Genomic DNA, 19652 nt, shown 5'->3' with positions numbered 1-19652 from the left:
TGTCATTCTTGTCCAATGAATATGTTAAATTACACAGTAAAGGGAGGAATAAAGGTCATTAATCAATTGAACTTGAAATAGAGATTTTCCTAGATTATCAAGGTGGGGGCTCAGATGTGGAAGCAAGGGGCAGCATGGTAGGTGTTGGTGACTCTGTGATATATTGTGAGAATCAGTCAACTTTTGCTGGCTTCAAAGACATAAGAGGGCTATGGAAAGTGGGAAAGGAAATTGATTCTTCCAATAAGTCTCCAGTAAGGAATTCAGCCCTGCCAACACATTGTCTTAAACTCAGTGAGATACCTTTCAGAATTGTGAGCTACAAAACTATAAAATAAGAGGTTTATATATATTATTTTAATCTACTATGTTTGTGGTAGTTTGTTATACTAGGAATGGAAACACCAATATATTTTCCATAGGCTCATTTCATACTTTGCTGTGGCTGGAAAGAGTTAGTGTCTGATTACAGAGTCCTTTGGATGGCAAAAAGATCAAACCAGTCAATCCTAAAGGAAATCAACTCTGAATATTCACTGGAAGGACTGATGCTGACGTTGAAGCTCCAATACTTTGGCCACCTGTTGTGAAGAGCTGACTCATTGGAAAAGACTCTAATGCTGGGAAAGATTGAGGATAGGCAGAGAAGGGGACAACAGGGAATGAGATGGTTGGATGACATCATCAACTCAATGGACGTGAGTTTGAGCAAACTGGGAGATAGTGAAGGACAGAAAATTCTGACATGCTGCAGTCCATGGGGTTGCAAAGAGTTGGACAGGACTCAGCAACTAAACAACATAAAGTATGTATCAGAGAGGAATAAAATGGTTACTGGCATTAAAACAAGGCAACTAAGCAGTATGTTGCCTTGTGAAATAACCTCCTTCCTCAAAATTCAGTCAGTGCAGATAAATATTTATTGAGCCTGTTTTAAATGTGACATGTTTGAGAGATGCCTTTCTTCTGTTTGTGTATTGTCAATCTCTGCCACTCTGTTTATCCTCAAGTGGGTATATTCCGTGTCTCACTAGTCTTTTAGAATGATCCAAGCTCCAATGATGGAATGGAAGTCTTGTTCAAAGGCTCACAACCTTCTTGGAAAATTGTGGTTAATAGAGCAACAGTCACAGGTATGAGAATCTGCTTCATTTTCTAAACTGAAAAACAAAAAAAAAAAAACATGAGTTCCCAAGAGACAAGAACCTAGTGTTCAAAAGATCAGGCTCATCTTTCCAATTTCCCACTGTGACCATGGGCATGTGACTTAATTTCTTAAAGGTATAAATTCCTTATTCTCCCTCCTCTTCTCTAAGCCTTAAGCAATATACGTGCACACCGTCCAGGTTTACATTTTACTACATGAAGAAATCACTTTAGAAATTTCCCAAAAAGCCAGAAGTGAGGCAGAGTATTAAAACGGGGACCTCTTAATTGAGAGCTTCTGGGTTGTATGACTTTTAATTGAATTATATATATTTATAAATCAGAAAATCTGATGCCTTTTCCTCAGGCTGTCCCTTAAAAACATTCCAGGGACTGGACTAGAATCCTCATATTAGAGAGACAGGAAATCTTGGAAAACTCAGAGGAGAGAACTTGTTTATCCTATGCCTATTCGATGATTGAAAATCCAGACAGTTAGACTTGGAAGGTAAACCTCAGAGAGGAAAGAAGCTGACTTTCATCTCCATATTAAAATTATAGCTGATCTTAGCATCTTGAAAGTTTTAAATTGGAATCCTTTCCAAGTGGATTAATACCAGCATTGAAAATGGTATGAAATTCCTAATAAGGTATCGGAGACAAGAGAGAAGAAACTTACCAAAAAAAACTGCATTGGACTTGTTCTTTCCTGTGGAGATACTGGGTCATCTGTAATGAAGAAATGGCTTTTATTCACTTTCAGTAAATATCATTCAGAGTGTAATTGTCATTCATCTCACAGCCTCAAGTAGCCTCCTAGGAATGGCAGCAAAACCTCCCTCCTCTTAACTGCCGAGTCACTCTGCCATGCCTGAAGTCCTACCAGTGGAAATGAAGCACAACAGCACTTCACAAGAAAGATTTGGTTAAAGGGCTGGTCTCCACTGACACTTAGAAGTCCCTGAGAGTTGCACATGACTGGTCATACCTTCATGTGAAGAAACATACTCTCTCTTCTCCCCCAAAAGTGGATTCAGCTAGTGAACATGGTGCCTGGCTGAGAAGGGTATAGACATGGTAAGAGTACCTAGCCCAGGCCCACTTCTTGAGTCTGTCCTGGAGTGCCTCCCAAGAAAAAAATCCCTCAAAGGCCAAGAAGAGCAAAAAAGAGAGGTCTTTGAACTTGCCTCATGCTTCTGTCAAAGGCTCTTCAGAATAACCAACCAGCAGTGACACCTTCTAGAAATAAAGGAGTAAATTTCCTGATTTAAAAGGTTAAAATCTCCATAGATTTACTCTTCCTATTAAAAACCAAAGCTTCTCAATATATACATGTATCAAATAATTGTTACACACCATAAACTTATAAAATATTTTATGGCAATTATGTCAATAAAACTGGGGGGAAATTATTAAAAAAAATAAATGTATTATAGGAAAAACAAAACCGCAAAGCTTATTGGTAATTGGCACAGTTTAAAGGATCTCTAGATAAACAAGTTACAGGGTCCAATACATTAGCAGAAATGACCGAATGGATCTGGGCCATAAGACTGCTTCATACTCCTATAGTCAAACACGAGTGTTTTCCTAATATCCCATGGGATGGAGGTGGTGGTGGGGATGGAGGAGGGACAAAGAACTAACTTACATTAACTTTTCAATCAATTACCACAGACTGGGTAGTTAGAGCATAGTACTCAGGTGGAGCTCCATTTTGCAAATGAGGTATACTCTACAAGGAAGATAATTAGTGGAAGAGGAAGAATTTAAAGCCAGAAAACCAATCTTTTTTAATTGGCCCTCTGGCCTCCTTCAATACAATTTCTAGATTCCTTCAACTAATATCTAAAGTACCCCCCGTATGCTTAGAGCTGTGCTGCAATACAGTAGATCTCAATAGATATTGGCTATTATTTAAGACATAAGAATCAGACTGTTTAGAAATTTGCATTTGCAAGTAAGAACCAAGGGTCTTTCTTAGCAAAAATTGCAGGCATTCCCTCAGACTATTGGGGTTTGTTTGTAGGGGTAGAAAGCATTGAAATCTTATGACCTCCTGACTCATTGGCAGGCAGAAAATTGAAAAATAATGGCAGCTTAGGAGAGGGATGGACAGAGGTAGGAACACTGCTTAATTCCTAAAGCTTTTAAATCAAAAAGCTTCTGTTCAGTCTATAGTCAAATAATATTTACATTTAGTATAATATTTCCTTCAAAATTCTGTTTGAAATGAATTGTAATCAATTGGAAAGGAAAAGGAAATTGTTAACCCCTTTACTGACACCACTTCCATTGACCCTACAGAGACATGAAGTAGCTTGTCCTTTCTAGCGAATCCCAGAAAGTGGGTCCCAGAGTTCAGATCAGGACAGAACTTACAGCTGGAGCTAGATTGATATTCAACTGGTTTCAATTCCTGGCATTCTGTGAAATACATCAGTTTTCCTCAAGTTTCAGTGAATTTTTGACAAAATTTACTCTACCTCAGAGAACAAAGCCTCAAAAATACCCCCAAATGTATAAATCACGATAGCACATTCCTTTGCAAAGAGCTATGAACAAGGAAAGGGAGAGCAGGGAGACATTTCTACATTTTTGAAGACAGGAATCCTCACTTGTGACCTGAGTGGCTTCTCCCTTAGAGCTGAGGGTGTTTAATTCCACATTAGCAGGCAATTCTAGGAAAACAGAATGGAGGATGGGTGTGGTCACAGGCTTATGCTGGGAATCAAGTACACTGGAAAAAAGCAGGATTTCCCTCAACAATACAAAAGAGGGAGCCCACCAATCTCCACCCAGGCTTCCTGTGCCAGAACCCTCACTTACCAAAAGTCTGTGTGTTCTCCAAATACACTTCAGTGGTTGTTTCTGCATCTTCAGTGAAGTCATGGTGAGTAGTCAATTCTGATAGGCCAGTGGTTGACTCTGAGCCAATGGTTGACTGTAGGTGAGTGGTCGACTCCAGGTCAGTGGGGCTAATAGTTGACTGTAGGCCAGTGGTTGACTGTAGGCCAGTGGTCGACTCCAGGTCAGTGGGGCCAGCAGTCAACTCTAGGCCAGAGGTTGACTCTAGGTCTGTGATTGACTCCAGGTCAGTGGGGCCAGCAGTCAACTCTAGGCCAGTGGCTGACTCTAGGCCAGTGGTTGACTCCAGGTCAGTGGGGCTAATGTTCGACTCTAGTCCAGTGGTTGACTCCAGGTCAGTGAGGCCAATAGTCAACTCTAGGCCAGAGATTGACTCAAGGTCTGTGATTGACTCCAGGTTAGTGTGGCCAGTGGCTGACTCTGGGCCAGTGGTTAACTCCAAGTCAGTGGGGCCAGGGGTTAACTCTAGGCCAACTGTCAGCTCCAGGTCAGTGGGGCCAGCTGTCGACTCTAGGCCAGTTGTCGACTCTAAGCCAGTTGTTGACTCTAGGCCTGTGGTTGACTTTAGGACAGTTGTTGATTCCAGGTCAGCGGGGACAGTGGTTGACTCCAGGTAAGTGGGGCCAGTGGTTGACTCTAGGCCAGTGGTCAGTTCCAGGTCAGTGTTTAACTCTAAGCTGCTGGCTGACTCGAGGCCAGTGTACTCTATGTCAATGGCTGGCTCTAAGTCAGCGATGAATTCTTGAGGAGATAAGAAGAAAAAACAGCTCAAGTACTTTCTAGTGAGAATATTTCCACCATCTCCACACCCTTTCATTCATAGCTAGGTCTTTTTCCAGGAAAAACATAGAACAGAAAAGGGTATATTGAATCATACTAGTCTCCCCACAAGTTTCCCTTTTCCCAAGTGCTGGAATGTCCAGAAGACTAACTACCAAGAATATGCTCATAGGCTACTACTCCTCCCTCTTTGAGGGGCTGGTTTTGGAAGGAGCATTTTATACTATGCCTCTAAATATTAATCAGTCAGACTGCAATGGAATAAAATTTCAAAAACTCTCCTACATAAGTCTTTCAATTCCTAAAACAAAATTCTCAGAGAAGGCAAGGAGCAAGGACAACAACTATTTCCAAGATGCAAAAGCAAGGATGGATTTGACTCTAAAATAGGGCCTCCTACCATTTTCATTTAGCAGGCTATATTTAGTACTTCATTTTCCAGTCTGCCCCAGAGAATGCATAATCCAGTCATTCTGGAACTTGTGAACCATAAAAGCATCATAACCTGATGAACTTACAACCTGGGCCTGCTTGGGCTGGAATAAAAGACTGCAGTCCTCATGGCTGCCTAGTCCAGCAGGTTGTGGGCAGTCTGCCAATGAGGCCAAAATCATGAGCTCTAATTTAGTCATTTGCTTTATCATTCATTCATATGCAATAAAAAATCCAGACCCAGCAGTGGATAAATTGGGAGCTACAGGAGAAGAACTGGGAGAAAGTAGAGGGGAAAATCAGCACTTATATTAAAATGAATGAACACCCCTCCTCTTTTCTGTGTTTTTAAAAAATTAATTTTAATTGAAGGATAATTGCTTTACAATGTTGTTTTGGCTTCTACCATATAACAACAGGAATCTGTCATAAGTGTACATGTCCCCTCCCTTTTGGAGCTCTTTCCCACCCACCACCACCCCTCCAATCCTATCTCATCCCTATAGGTTGTCACAGAGCACCACATTGAGCTCCCTGTGTTATATAGCAATTTCCCACTAGCTATCTATGTTGCATATGGTAATATATATGTTTCAATGCTATTCTCGCAATTCATCCTACCCTCTCCTTCCCTCACTGTGTCCACAAATCTGTTCTCTATGTCTGCATCTCTATTCCTGCCCTACAGATAGGTTCATCAGCATCATTTTTCTAGATTTCATATATATGCATTAATATGCATCATTTGTTTTTCTCTTTCTGACTTACTTCATTCTGTATAACAGGCTCTAGGTTCATCCACCTTACTGGAACTGACTCAAATGTGTTCCCTTTCATGGCTGTGTAATGTTCCATTGTATATATAGACCACAACTTCTTTATTCATTCATCTGTTGATGGACATCTAGGTTGTTTTCATATCCAAGCTATCGTTAATAGTGTTGTGGTGAACACTGGGGTCATTATAAGTATAATGTCCCAGTCATTCTGGGACATGTGTTTTTTCAATTATGGTTTTCTCAAGTTTTATGCCCAGTAGTGGGATTGCTGGGTCATATGGTAGTTTTGTTCCTAGGTTTTTTTTTAAGGAATCTCCATACTGTTCTCCATAGTGTCTGTGTCAATTTACATTCCCACCAATGGTGCAAGATGGCTCTTTTAAATTTAAAAGCTTTTACACAGCAAAGGAAAGTATAAGCAAAAGGAAAAGATAGCCTGCACAATGGGAGAAAATAATTGCAAATAAAATGACTGACAAAGATTCACCTCAAAAATATACAAGCAGCCCAGGTAGTTCAAGATCAGAGAAACAAACAACCTAAACAAAAAATGTCCAGAAGACCTAAATAGACATTTCCCTAAAGAAGACATACAGATGGCCAATAAACACATAAAAAAATGCTCAATACTGCTCATTATTAGAGAAATGCAAATCAAATCTCTAATGAGGTATCACCTCACACTGGTTAGAAAGGCCATCACAAAAAAGAAAAATCTACAGACAAAAAATTGTGAAGAGGATGATGAAAAAAGGGAACTCACCTCTTGAGAAATTGAGTCCAGGAAGAAATGGAGTGCCCCAGATAGTCAACAAAAGAGACCAAAATGCAGTACATAGGTGCAATCTCAAAAACAACAGAATGATCTCAGTTCCTTTTCAAGGCAAACCATTCAGCATCACAGTAATCCAAATCTATGTCCCAACTACTAATACCAAAGAAGATGAAGTGGACCAGTTCTATGAAGACCTACAAGACCTTCTAGAACTAACACCAGAAAAAACAGATACCCTTTTCATCATGGGGGATTGGAATGCAAAAGTAGGAAGACGAGAGATACCTGGAGTAACAGAGAAGTTTGGCCTTGGAGTACAGGGCCAGGGCTAACAGAGTTTTTCAATAGAACACACTAGTTATAGCAAGCACCCTCTTCCAACAACACAAGAAAAGACTCTGTACATGAGCATCACCAGATAATCAATACTGAAATCAAATTGATTATATTCTTTACAGCCAAAGATGGAGAACCTTTATACAGTCAGCAAAAACAAGACCTGGAGCTGACTGTGGCTCAGATCATGAGCTCCTTATTGCAAAATTCAGACCTAAATTGAAGAAAGGAGGGAAAACCATTATGCCATTCAGTGAAAATGAAAGCTGTTCAATAGTGTCTGACTGTTTGTGACCCCATGGACTATACAGTCCATGGAATTCTCCAGACCAGAATACTGGAGTGGGTAGCCTTTCCCTTCTCCAGGGTATCTTCCCAACCCACGTATCAAACCCACATCTCCCGCATTACAGGCAGATTCTTTACCAGCTGAGCCTCAAGGGAAGCCCATGTCATTCAGGTATGACCTAAATCAAATCCCTTATTATTATAGTGGAAGTGATGAATAGATTCAAGGGACTAGATCTGATAGACAGATAGATCTGAAGAACTGTGGAAAGAGGTTTGTAACACTGCACAAGAAGCAGTGACCAAAACCATCCTGAAGAAAAGGAAATGAAAGAAGGCATAGTAGTTGTCTGAGGAGGCTTTACAAATAGTTGGGAGGGAAAGTAAAATGAAAAGCAAGAGACAAAGGGAAAGATATATCCAACTAAACGCAGAGTTCCAGAGAATAGTAAGGTGAGATAAGAGAGCCTTCTTAAATGAACAATGCAAGGAAATAGAGGAAAACAATAGAATGGGAAAGACTAGAGATGTCTCCAAGAAAATTGGAACATTTCATGCAGGATGGGCACAATAAAGGACAGAAATGGTACAGACCTAACAGAAGCAGAAAATATTAAGAAGTGGCAAGAAAACACAGAAGAACTGTACAAAATAAGTCTTAATGACCCAGATAACCATGATGGTGTGGTCACTCACCTACAGCTGGACATCCTACAGTGTGAAGTCAAGTGGACTTTAGGAAGCATTACTACAAACAAAGGTAGTAGAGGTAATGGAATTCCAGTTGAGCTATTTCAAATCTTAAAAGATGATGCTGTTAAAGTACTGCATTTAATATGCCAGCAAATTTGGAAAACTCAGCAGTGACCACAGGCCTGGAAAAGGTCAGCTTTCATTCAAATTCCAAAGAAGGGCAATGCCAAAGAATGTTCAAACTATTGTACAATTGCACTCATTTCACATGCTAGCAAGAATATGCTCAAAATTCTCAAGCTAGGCTTTAGCAGTATGTGAATCAAAAATTTCCAGATGGAAATCTGGGTTTAGAAAAGTCAGGAACAAGAGATCAAATTGCCACCACTCACTGGATCTTGAAGAAAGCAAGGGAATTCCAGAAAAAAATCTATGTCTGCTTCACTGACTATGCTAAAGCCTTTGATTGTGCGGATCACAACAAACTGTGGGAAATTCTTAAAGAGATGGGACTATCAGACCACCTTACTTGTCTCCTGAGAAGCCTGTATTTGGATCAAGAAACAATAGTTAGAACCAGACATGGAACAATGGACTTGGTTCAAAATTGAGAAAAGAATATGTCAAGGCTGTATACTGTCACCCTGCTTATTTAACTTCTATGCAGAGTACATCATGGGAAATGCCAAGCTGGCTGAAGCACAAACTGGAATCAAGATTGTCAGGAGACATAGCCACAATTTCAGATATGCAGATGATACCACTGTAATGGCAGAAAGTGAAGAGAAACTAAAGAGCCTCTTGATGAGAGTGAAAGAGGAGAGTGAAAATGCTGGCTTGAAACTCACTATCAAATACTAAGATCATGGCACCTGGTCACATCACTTCATGGCAAATAGAAAGGGAATAGGTGGAAACAGTGACAGATTTTATTTTCTTGGGCTCCAACATCAATGTGGACAATGATGGCAGCCATGAAATTAGGACACTTGCCCCTTGAAAGGAAAGCTATGACAAACCTAGACAGTGTATTAAAAAACAGAGACATCACTTTGCCAACAAAAGTCCATACAGTTAAGACTATGGTTTTTTCAGTAGTCATTACAGATGTGAGAGTTGAACCATAAAGAAGGCTGAGAACCTAAGAACTGATGCTTTCAAATTGTGGTGCTGGAGAAGATTCTTGAGAATCTCCTTGTACTGCAAGGAAATCAAACCAGTCAATCCTAAAGGAAATCAACCCTGAATATTCATTGAAAGGACTAATGTTGAAGCTGAAGCCCAAATACTTTGGCTACCTGATACAAAGAACTGACTCACTGGAAAAGACCTGATACTGGGAAGGATTGAAGGCAAAAGGAGAAGGGGGCAAGAAAGGATGAGATGGTTAAATAGCATCACCAACTCAATGGATAGGAATTTTAGTGAACTCCCAGAGATAGTGAAGGACCCAGGGGAGCCTGGTGTGCTGCAGTCCATTGGGTCGCAAAGAGATTGGACATGACTGAGCAACTGAACAGCAACAACAGGAAAGACTAGAAGAGAAAGAGCCTTGTGGGAAAAGCAGCCTACTACTGGTTCTGGGGACACTGATTCTTTCCTCCCTCAAGCGGCACAAATTTCTGCTCCAGACCCACTGATTCCCACGGCATGTGTCCCAACCAGTGGCTAGAGCACTTTGAATCTTACTCTCCTGTAAAGTGAGAATACACCCAAGGACTTTTTAACCTGACCCAAATAGAGTAAAGCCTCTTTTAGCACCTGATAGTGAAGGGGACCATAAGGAAACCCCAACAGCCCTCTTATCATCAATGCTAATTTCATCTAACGCTAATTCCATATAGTCAGGTAGCCTGACTATATAAGGCAGGTTCAAAACACAGCCTTAATCTTAGCCAAGCCACTCAAATTCCCCAAGGAATCAGAGCTCAGCCAGCCATCCCCACCACGCTTTACAAGGCCTCTGTCTCTGTCTCACACATACACACACAAATACACTCACACACACAGTGAATGGATTTTAGCCCTCTTCTCCAAAAGACTCCTGATGTCCACTCACCCTGAAGCAGTGCAGGGTAAGTCATAACCAGAGAGAAGCAGGTGGAGAGGAGAAGGGCTTGCCGGAGCATGATGCTGGTGGTGCTGGGCAGAGAGCCCAGGAGGCTGGCAGAGGTAGGGAGGCCAAGAGTGCTCGACTGCAACTCCACAGGGCATTTATACAACCTCTGGCCCAGATCTCTGAAGTCAGCATTCCCAGGGGGCTGGGGGAAGGGGAAAAAAAAAAAAAACTTCACTCACAAAGGATGAGATTGCCCTGGAGCAAAGGAGGGAAAAGGTAAGTGGAGGGGTGAGGGGCAGAAGGAGGAAGCAAGGAGGTTGGAGGAAATCATCAATGAGATCCTTGTTGATGACATTAGAGTTCTTTGCCCCATTTATCACCAGGGGCAGGGCTTCTTCTTCCACCAGATGGCAGACAATCCCCTCCTGACCCAGGACTGCAGGTGTATCCTATAGCATGCCTCAGCATGTGCCTTGTGCCCAGTCATGTCTGATTCTTTGTGACCCCATGGACTGTAACCTGCCAGGCTCTTCTGTCCATGAGGATTCTCCAGGCAAGAAAACTGGAGTGGGTTGCCATTTCCTTCTCCAAGGGATCTTCCCCACCCTGGGATCAAACCCGCATCTCCTGTGTCTCCCGCATTGCAGGCAAATTCCTCACACGATGAGCCATAGGGGAAAGCTGTAGTTGGGAGCCTAATACTGCTTTACTGAGCCTCTGAAATGCCACCATTTGTCAGGCTATGAGACTAAGAACAGTGGTGAGAGCCTGCTGGCTACTTTGGTGCTAATTGTCCAAGCCAGGCTTCAGCAATAAGTGAACAGTGAACTTCCAGATGTTCAAGCTGCTTTTAGAAAAGGCAGAGGAACCAGAGATGAAATTGCCAACATCTGCTGGATCATGGAAAAAGCAAGAGAGTTCCAGAAAAACAACTATTTCTGCTTTATTGACTATGCCAAAGCCTTTGACTGTGTGGATCACAATAAACTGTGGAAAATTCAGAAAGAGATGGGAATACCAGACCACCTGACCTGCCTTTTGAGAAATTTGTATGCAGGTCAGGAAGCAACAGTCAGAACTGGACATGGAACAACAGACTGGTTCCAAATAGGAAAAGGAGTACACCAAGGCTGTATATTGTCACCCTGCCTATTTAACTTATATGCAGAATACATCATGAGAAACACTGGGCTGGAAGAAGCACAAGCTGGAATCAAGATTGCTTGGAAAAATATCAATAACCTCAGATACACAGATGATACCACCCTTATGGCAGAAAGTGAAGAGGAACAAAAAAGCCTCTTGATGAAAGGCAAAGAGGAGAGTGAAAAAGTTGGTTTAAAGCTCAACATTCAGAAAAGGAAGATCATGGCATCTGGTCCCATCACTTCATGGCAAATAGATGAGGAAACAGTGGAAACAGTGGCTGATTTTATTTTGGGGGGCTCCAAAATCACTGCAGATGGTGATTGCAGGCATGAAATTAAAAGACACATACTCCTTGGAAGGAAAGCTATAACCAACCTAGATAGCATATTCAAAAGCAGAGATATTACTTTGCCAACAAAGGTCCATCTCATCAAGGCTATGGTTTTTCCAGTGGTCATATATGGATGTGAGAGTTGAACTGTGAAGAAAGCTGAGTGCGGAAGAATTGATGCTTTTGAACTGTGGTGTTGGAGAAGACTCTTGAGAGTCCCTTGGACTGCAAGGAGATCCAACCAGTCCATTCTGAAGTTCAGTCCTGGGTGTTCATTGGAAGGACTGATGCTGAGGCCGAAACTCCAATACTTTGGCCACCTCATGCGAACAGTTGATTCACTGGAAAAGACCCTGATGCTGGGAGGGATTGGGGGCAGGAGGAGAAGGGAACAACAGAGGATTAATTAGATGGCTGGATGGCATCACCGACTCGATGCACATGAGTTTGGGTGAACTCTGGGAGTTGATGATGGACAGGGAGGCCTGGAGTGCTGTGATTCATGGGGTCGCAAAGAGTTGGACAAGACTGAGCGACTGAACTGAACTGAGAGCCCTGTGCGAACAGGCTTCTAACTCCAGCAGATCCCTGCAAGAGAACCGTGATCAGAATGATAACTAGTGCAACTGTTATAATCACAGAAATACCTAAAATGGTAAGATTTCACATGTGCCACTGTCTCACTGGATATTCACCATGATTCTGTGCGAGAGTCACTCTTATTCTAATTTTTTTTTTCTGGTGAGGAACCTAGAGGCTGAGGGACTACATGACTCCAGATTTCACCTGAAGATACTCAGGCCCTTCCTCCATTCCTTGAACATGGAGCTCTTAGCTGTGAGGACTGGCTCCTGCTGACGACCATCCCAGTCCTCTAGGGGGCAGTATGAAGCTGGGAGGCATCCTTGGCTGAGCACTGAACCCTCCTCAATTCAGTTGCTAGGTCGTGTCTGACTCTTTGCGACCCCATGGACTGCAGCGCACCAGGCCTCCCTGTCCATCACCAATTCCCAGAATTTGTTCAAACTCATGTCCATTGAGTCAGTGATGCCATCCAACCATCTCATCCTCTGTTGTCCCCTTATCCTGCCTTCAATCTTTCCCACCATCAGGGTCTTTTCTAATGAGTCAGTTCTTCGCATCAGGTGGTCAAAGTATTAGAGTTTCAGCTTCAACATCAGTCCTTCCAATGAATACTCAGGACTGATTTCCTTCAGGATGGACTGGTTGGATCTCCCTGCAGTCCAAGGGACTGTCAAGAGTCTTATCCAACACCACAGTTCAAAAGCATCAATTTCTCAGCACTCAGCTTTCTTCATAGTCCAACTCTCACATCCATACGTAACTACTGGAAAAACCATAGCCTTGACTAAGGACCTTTGTTGGCAAAGTAATGTCTCGGCATTTTAATATGCTGTCTAGGTTGGTCATAACTTTCCTTCCAAGGAGTAAGCGTCTTTTAATTTCATGGCTGCAGTCACTGTCTGCAGTGATTTTGGAGCCCAAAAAAATAAAGTCAGCCATTGTTTCCACTGTTTCCCCATCTATTTGCCATATTTGCTAACCCTCCTGTTAGATACCAAACAGGCTGAGAAAACAGAAGTTTGTGTGGCAGGCTCACCTAAGTTGGCCTCCACCCACTGAAGTCAGGACTGTTACCTGGAGAGGAGGTCTGCACAATTCCAGTCACAGGGTCAAATCCTGTGAGATCTTTCAATCATTTTCTTTACTTAAAAGGCATATGTTTCTTTATCCTAATGCCAAACCTAAGGTAATCTTATTATTCTCCTTTTCCAGATGAAGAAACCATGGCACAGAGAGGTTAAGGAACATTTGAAAGTAAATGTTATAAAATCAATCAGAAAGCAAACCTTTGGGCAGCCTGATACTGGGGCCTCTGCTCTCAACCAGCTCTTCCATTTGTGCCCCAGCCCGATTGTCTGGCTGGGCTCAATGGAAGTTTTGTCCTGGGAAATGTGGTACTGCACAGGCTTTACCTTCAAGGCAGAAGGAAAACAACACATTCTGCTTTTCTGGAAACTACATTTCCTTGGCAAGGCCTGTACTATGAAGTGTAACCAAACCCAATAGTCAGGAGCCTAAGAAGCAAGAAGCTCATGAAAAACTTGCAGGCTAATGACACTAGAAAACAATAGACTCAAATCGGACAATCATACAGCAAGTCACCGGCTGGTGGAAACGGGAGGATTTCATCTGGGTCAGCACAATGTGAGAGTGTTTCCTACCCCGGAAAAGTGGAAGCATCAGCTTCCAAATGTGCAAAGTAGAATCTCTGGTCTCATTAAGGAGCGCAGGACTTAGACCAGAGTCATCAGAAATGACCAACTTCTTCTAGAAGCTTCCTCTAGAAGCTTTTTTCAAAACTTGACTACCAAAAAATACAGATACTGCTTTAGATGTTCTTCCAAAGCTCAGATGGTAAAGCATCTGCCTGCAATGCTGGAGACCCAGGTTCAATCTCTGGGTTGGGAAGATCTCCTGGAGAAGAAAACGGCAACCCACTCCAGTATTCTTGCCTCCAAAATCTCATGGACGGAAGAGCCTAGTAGGCTACAGCCCAACTCAACGACTTCACTTTCCTTTCTTCTTTTTCCAAAGATCATGGTACAATTTTTATGTGCCTCAGTTTCCACCGCAGTTAGTGCAAGTACAGCTTCCAGGTGACCATTGTATTGAAATATGGGAGCAAGTTGGTCTCCTTTCATGAAAATGTTTTATTCTTTCTCGTCACTTGAATATAGTTAGGTCATTAACACAGTGGGTCCCAGAGACATCTCTGCTAAGGTGAGATATACTAACATTGTCAGGTTACAATTATAGGGTCTTTTTATTGATATGGCATTGTAGGTCTGTTTTATAGTATTAAAATAACTTGGCTTTCTTAACTTTTTACATTGCTATCAACTGTTATAGAATCATATCATCTCAAAGCTTGAAGGTATATTAAACTGTACCCAGCTCAATCAAATAGTCAATTCATTTTTTAAAAGAATAACTTTTTCTTTAACATCCCTAGTAATGGAGAACTCACTGCACTGAGAATAGTTCGTCTTTGGACAATTATTCCTTGCAGTGGGAAAAATGTGTCTTCTTATAATTTCAACCTATTTGCCCCAGTTTTATTCTTGAGGTGCATATATATAATTAGGTCCTTTTTTCCCTCTCTTCAGATATCAAAAATGGCTATCATTTTACTTTCAAATTTCTTCACCATCCTAAAATATAATGGAAGTTTCCTACTATCTTATTCCCTCAAATTTCTCCAAAACCTAATAAAGTGTCTGGCACATCAGAGGTGATAAAAATATTTATTAACAATTTAATGGTAGATGACTCTTGGTCTTTAGTCTCTGGTTGCATTAATCTGTGGTCTTCTGAAAAGGAAACACTATAATTGAAACAAGTTAGCACAAATTTGATTTAATTAAAGAGAAGAAAAAACTTTCACTATCCTTCTTTCTAGAAAATTTGCACATTAAATGCCAAATTAAATGCTAAAATGTAAGCCTGGCAGGAAGCGTGGAAAGTTTCCTGAAAGCACAAAAGAAATGCTTTTGCATCTACTTTCTCACGAATGATATCAGTTTCTGGCAAGTGGGCTGAGCTGAGAATCGACATCCTTCAGACATGTCTCTATCCGTGCGTGCTTCTAAGTTGTTTCAGGCATGTCTGACTCTGTGCGACCCTATAGACTACAGCCCGTCAGGCTCCTCTGTCGGTGGGATTCTCCAGGGAAGAGCGGGTTGCCACGCCCTCCACTAGCGCCATCTCACCCTCGACAGATAGAAGCCCTGAAGCACCTAGGAGCTGTGGAGCCAGCAGTTTGGCCCAGGGCAAAGTGCTCCTTTCTTTCTCCATTCCAAACTCCAACAGTCATTCTCCCCTTAAGGGCAATTTCCAGAGAGCAAGACAAGTTTTTCCCTTGAGGATCTAGGTACCCAGAATAACTACCTGACCTCACAGATTATATACCGATAAAGGTTAGCCTAGTCTTTTTAGGGCCAGTCAAGCATTTTTCCAGCATATGATCAGTGACCTAGCAATTACACTAAGTATCTTGAACAATTCAAAAGAAACCTCAAAATCAATTGTTTCTCAGAGATTATAACCATGGAGTAAATTTATTTTTATATTTACATTACAAAGGTAGTTTATAACGAGATACTGAGACTCCTAATCCAGCGCTAGAGATACAAAAAAAAAAAAAGTTATTTACTTAAAAAAAATTTAGAGAGTCCCTGAAATACCATGACTAAAGCAGAACAGGCACTAGACAAAAGGTCAAAACCACAGACTCTGGCGTCCAGCAGCCTGGACTCTATCCAGTGTATCCTGGCTCTGCCAGTAATAATTAAGCAACCACGGACAATTTACTTAACTCATAGGAGTGCAGTTTTTTCTTTATATGATGAAGATAAAAATAGTTTTACTTTATTGGGTTGCCGTAAGGGTTCAATTAATGTGTTCATGTAAAATGCCTAGAATAAGGAAAACCATAATGAAAATGCACTATTATTAGGCGCTAAAAATTAGCTATTATTAGGTGCTAAAAAAAAAAAAAGGCTCAGGTCTCCAAAGAGTTGATAATATTGTTTTAAGGTGGAAATACAAAGGAGCATCATCCTGAAAATTTCCATGGGGAAGGTGGAACAAGTTAAAGAGTTAAGATTCACTTGAGTTTTCATTCATTTATTATGTACATATATATGTGTGTGTGTATATATATATATATATATATATATATATTTTTTTTTTTTTTTTTTTTTTTTTGCTGTCCTGAGTCTGGGTCTCCATTGCTGCCTGTGACCTTTCTCTAATTGCAGATGTGAACAGGTGCCACTCTGTACTTGCGCTACACGGGTTTCTCACTGTGGTGGCCTCTCTTGTTGTGGAGCTCAAAGGCACACAGGCTCAGGAATTGTGGCACATGGGCCTGGTTTCTCCATGGCATGTGGTATCTTCCCAGATGAGGGATCAAACCTATATCCTTTCATTGGCAGGTGGATTCTTAACCACTGGACCACCAGGGAAGTCCCACTTGAATTTAAGATATTTCTGGGCTAATAGAAAGAAAGAAGGTAAACAGAAGGGACTCTAGGCAAAAGAAGTAATGTTGTAATGGAAAAGACAAAAAAGTGCATGAATAGTAATGTTCAAAGTGTCATGTCCTGAGAACGATAATCAATTTGGGAACATAGAGGAAATATATACTAATTGCTAGATTCTAAACCACTGAAAGGGGGTGCTGTCTTCATCAACTTTGCATTGCCCACTGCTACAGAGTCTATGATAGTCACATAATGATTGCCAAATAAATTATTAGTTATCTGTATTGAACTATAACATGGGATAGGTGAGAAGGCATCATTATTCAAGCAACAAAATAGTAGCCAGAAACTTGAGTTCTGGACTGTGAATCCAGGTCTTTGTGAGAACTCAGTCTTGTGCAAGTTACTTGAACCTTCAAAATGCAGGGGACAATAGTAATCATTTCACAGGGTCATTGTGAATGTTAAATGTAATTTAATCCATTTATTCCATGGATTAAATGTAATTACTGTATAGTAAATGATCAATGGTTGGCAGCTATCATTATTATGACTTGAAATGGGCCTTGAAGAATGAATTAAAAGTGCAAGAGTGGCTATTCTCATTCAAAAGGAGTCCCTGACTGGAGAACAGAGTGTGAGCATGAGGGGAAAGAGGGTAGAAGGAGAGAAGGTTATTAAAAAAAAAAAAGTCTGAAATAGCATTTGGGACCAGATCAAGAAATGGGTTGAGTCATTATTCTGCCAGCAGAATGGAGTCCTTAAGGACTCCATGCTTTAGACAGGCTAACCAAACCTGCACAGAGAGAAAACAGGTCAGCTATGATGCAGCAGCACAAACAAGAACTTCTGTGGGTTAAGCAGTGTGGTGGCACTAGGCATGAAAGGAAATACACAGATACCAAAGACATTACACAGAAAACTAGCCAATCTGATCACATGGACCACAGCCTTGTCCAACTCAATGGAACTAAGCCATGCCGTGTGGGGCCACCCAAGACGGACTGGTCATGGTGAAGAGGTCTGACAGAATGTGGTCCACTGGAGAAGGGAATGGCAAACCACTTCAGTATTCTTGCCTTGAGAGCCCCATGAACAGTATGAAAAGGCAAAATGATAGGATACTGAAAGTTTTCTCAAACTCATGTCCATTGAGTTGGTGATGCCATCCAACCATCTCATCTTCTCTCATCCCCTTCTCCTCCCACCTTCAGTCTTTCCCAGCATCAGGGTCTTTTCAAATGAGTCAGTTCTTTGCATCAGGTGGCCAAAGTATTGGAGTTTCAGTTTCAACATCAGTCCTGTGAGAGGTTGGACAAGGTAAATGAAAGAACTTCAGTTTCCCCTATCACATTTCAAGTTACATAAGGAAAAAGAAAGAAAAGGTTTAAGTGTGTTTTGCTGACCTCTCCAAGAGATGTAATACAAATTCACCATGGAATTTTATTCACCATTATTTTCCTTACAAATGAGCCTCCTCTTAACCACCACAAAACTCATTTAGGTAAAGTTGAATAGAGCTTAAAGGATCGATAAAGAATGCAAGAGCCCATATTTCATTATAAGATTTTATATAAGATGATGGATGTTCACTGAACTTACTGCGGTAATCATTTCATAATGCATGTTAAGTCAAATCATTGTGCTGTACACCTTAAACTTATACAGTGCTATATATCAATTACATCTCAATAAAACTGTAGAAAAAACATATTTATTTTATTCAAATCAAATGAATATATTACCTGATAAAAATTTCAAACAAGGCTTAAAAGTATAAAATTGAAATGGAAAATACCCCTGCTTCCTAACCCTGAAACCATGATTAACAGTTTCTTCTAGTTCTTTAAAAAAAAAAAAATGCATTTTTCTTACTGCTCAGTACTCATGGAGGATTATAGTCCCATTCACTTTATGAGATATTCTAAATTTTATTCTTAGATTCATACATTTAACAAGTATTTGATTCTTACTTTATCCAGGCACTGCTTCACTGCTTAGTTGGTTTTTTTTTTTTTTGATAAAGTGGAAGATTCTTTAAATTCTATAATGCCTTACAGTTTTCATAAGTTTAACACATGTAATTTCATATAACCCCATAGTAACCCTTTTTCCCACTCTAGCCCTTTATTTTCCCTCTCCCCTTCCCTCTCCCCACTGGTAACCACTAGTTTGTTCTCTATATCTGGGAGTCTGCTTCTTTTTTGTTATATTCACTAGTTTGTTGTATTTTTTTAGATACCATGTATAAGTGATATCATACAGTATATGTCTTTTATAACTTATTTCACTTAGCATGATGCCCTCCAAGTCCATCCATGTTGCTGTAAATGGCAGAATTTCATGCTTTTGTATGGCTGAGTAGTATTCCATGATGTGTGTGTGTGTGTGTGTGTGTTTACCACATCTTCTTTACCCATTTCTCTGTTGCTTACATATTTTGGCAATTGTAAATAATGCTACTCTGAACATTGGAGTGCATGCATCTTTTTGAACTAGTGCTTTTGTTTCTTTCAGATATACATCCAGGAGTGGAATTGCTATATCATATGGTAGTTCTATTTTCAGTTTTTTGAGAAATCTCTATGCTGGTTTCCATAGCGGCTGCACCAAATTACATTCTCACCAACAGTGTAGGAGTGTTCCCTTTTCTCCTTAGCACCAGTTTTAACCATCTGAGCAAACTTTCTGATTAATAACCCAGCATACTCCCTATGCCTCCTAGAGTTCATTCATTTAACATATACTGATGAATCACCTTTATTTTTTTTTTCAGAATTTTTCTTGCAAGGGCTCAAAGCTATGTATACACATGAAGTAAAAGATATAATATGACAAGAGCCTTAAGGAAACATCCTGGTGATCCAGAAGAGATAGAGATTACACTCACTAATGATGGTTAAATCAACAGTTGTTCAAAAACTCAGTGAGTCAGGAAGTATGCTAG

The 19652-nt window shown here is 40.8% G+C and overlaps 1 protein-coding gene across 1 annotated transcript in view; it reads right to left on the bottom strand.

The window, feature by feature from the left end:
* Positions 1–901: 901 nt before the first annotated feature.
* Positions 902–19652, bottom strand: part of LOC138436406 (uncharacterized) — a 32115-nt gene continuing 13364 nt past the window's right edge. Inside the window, exons 2-5 of the mRNA XM_069581993.1 lie at positions 10157–10358; positions 3976–4755; positions 1826–1875; positions 902–1160 (exon numbers count right to left, since the gene is read on the bottom strand). Coding sequence (XP_069438094.1) covers positions 1149–1160; positions 1826–1875; positions 3976–4755; positions 10157–10358 — 1044 coding nt within the window. The 3' untranslated portion in view covers positions 902–1148. The remainder of the gene's footprint in view (positions 1161–1825; positions 1876–3975; positions 4756–10156; positions 10359–19652) is intronic.

The sequence above is a fragment of the Ovis canadensis genome, chromosome 3 (assembly GCF_042477335.2).
Source record: "Ovis canadensis isolate MfBH-ARS-UI-01 breed Bighorn chromosome 3, ARS-UI_OviCan_v2, whole genome shotgun sequence".
Lineage (NCBI taxonomy): Eukaryota > Metazoa > Chordata > Mammalia > Artiodactyla > Bovidae > Ovis > Ovis canadensis.
This window is presented reverse-complemented; position numbering and strand designations above follow the sequence as displayed.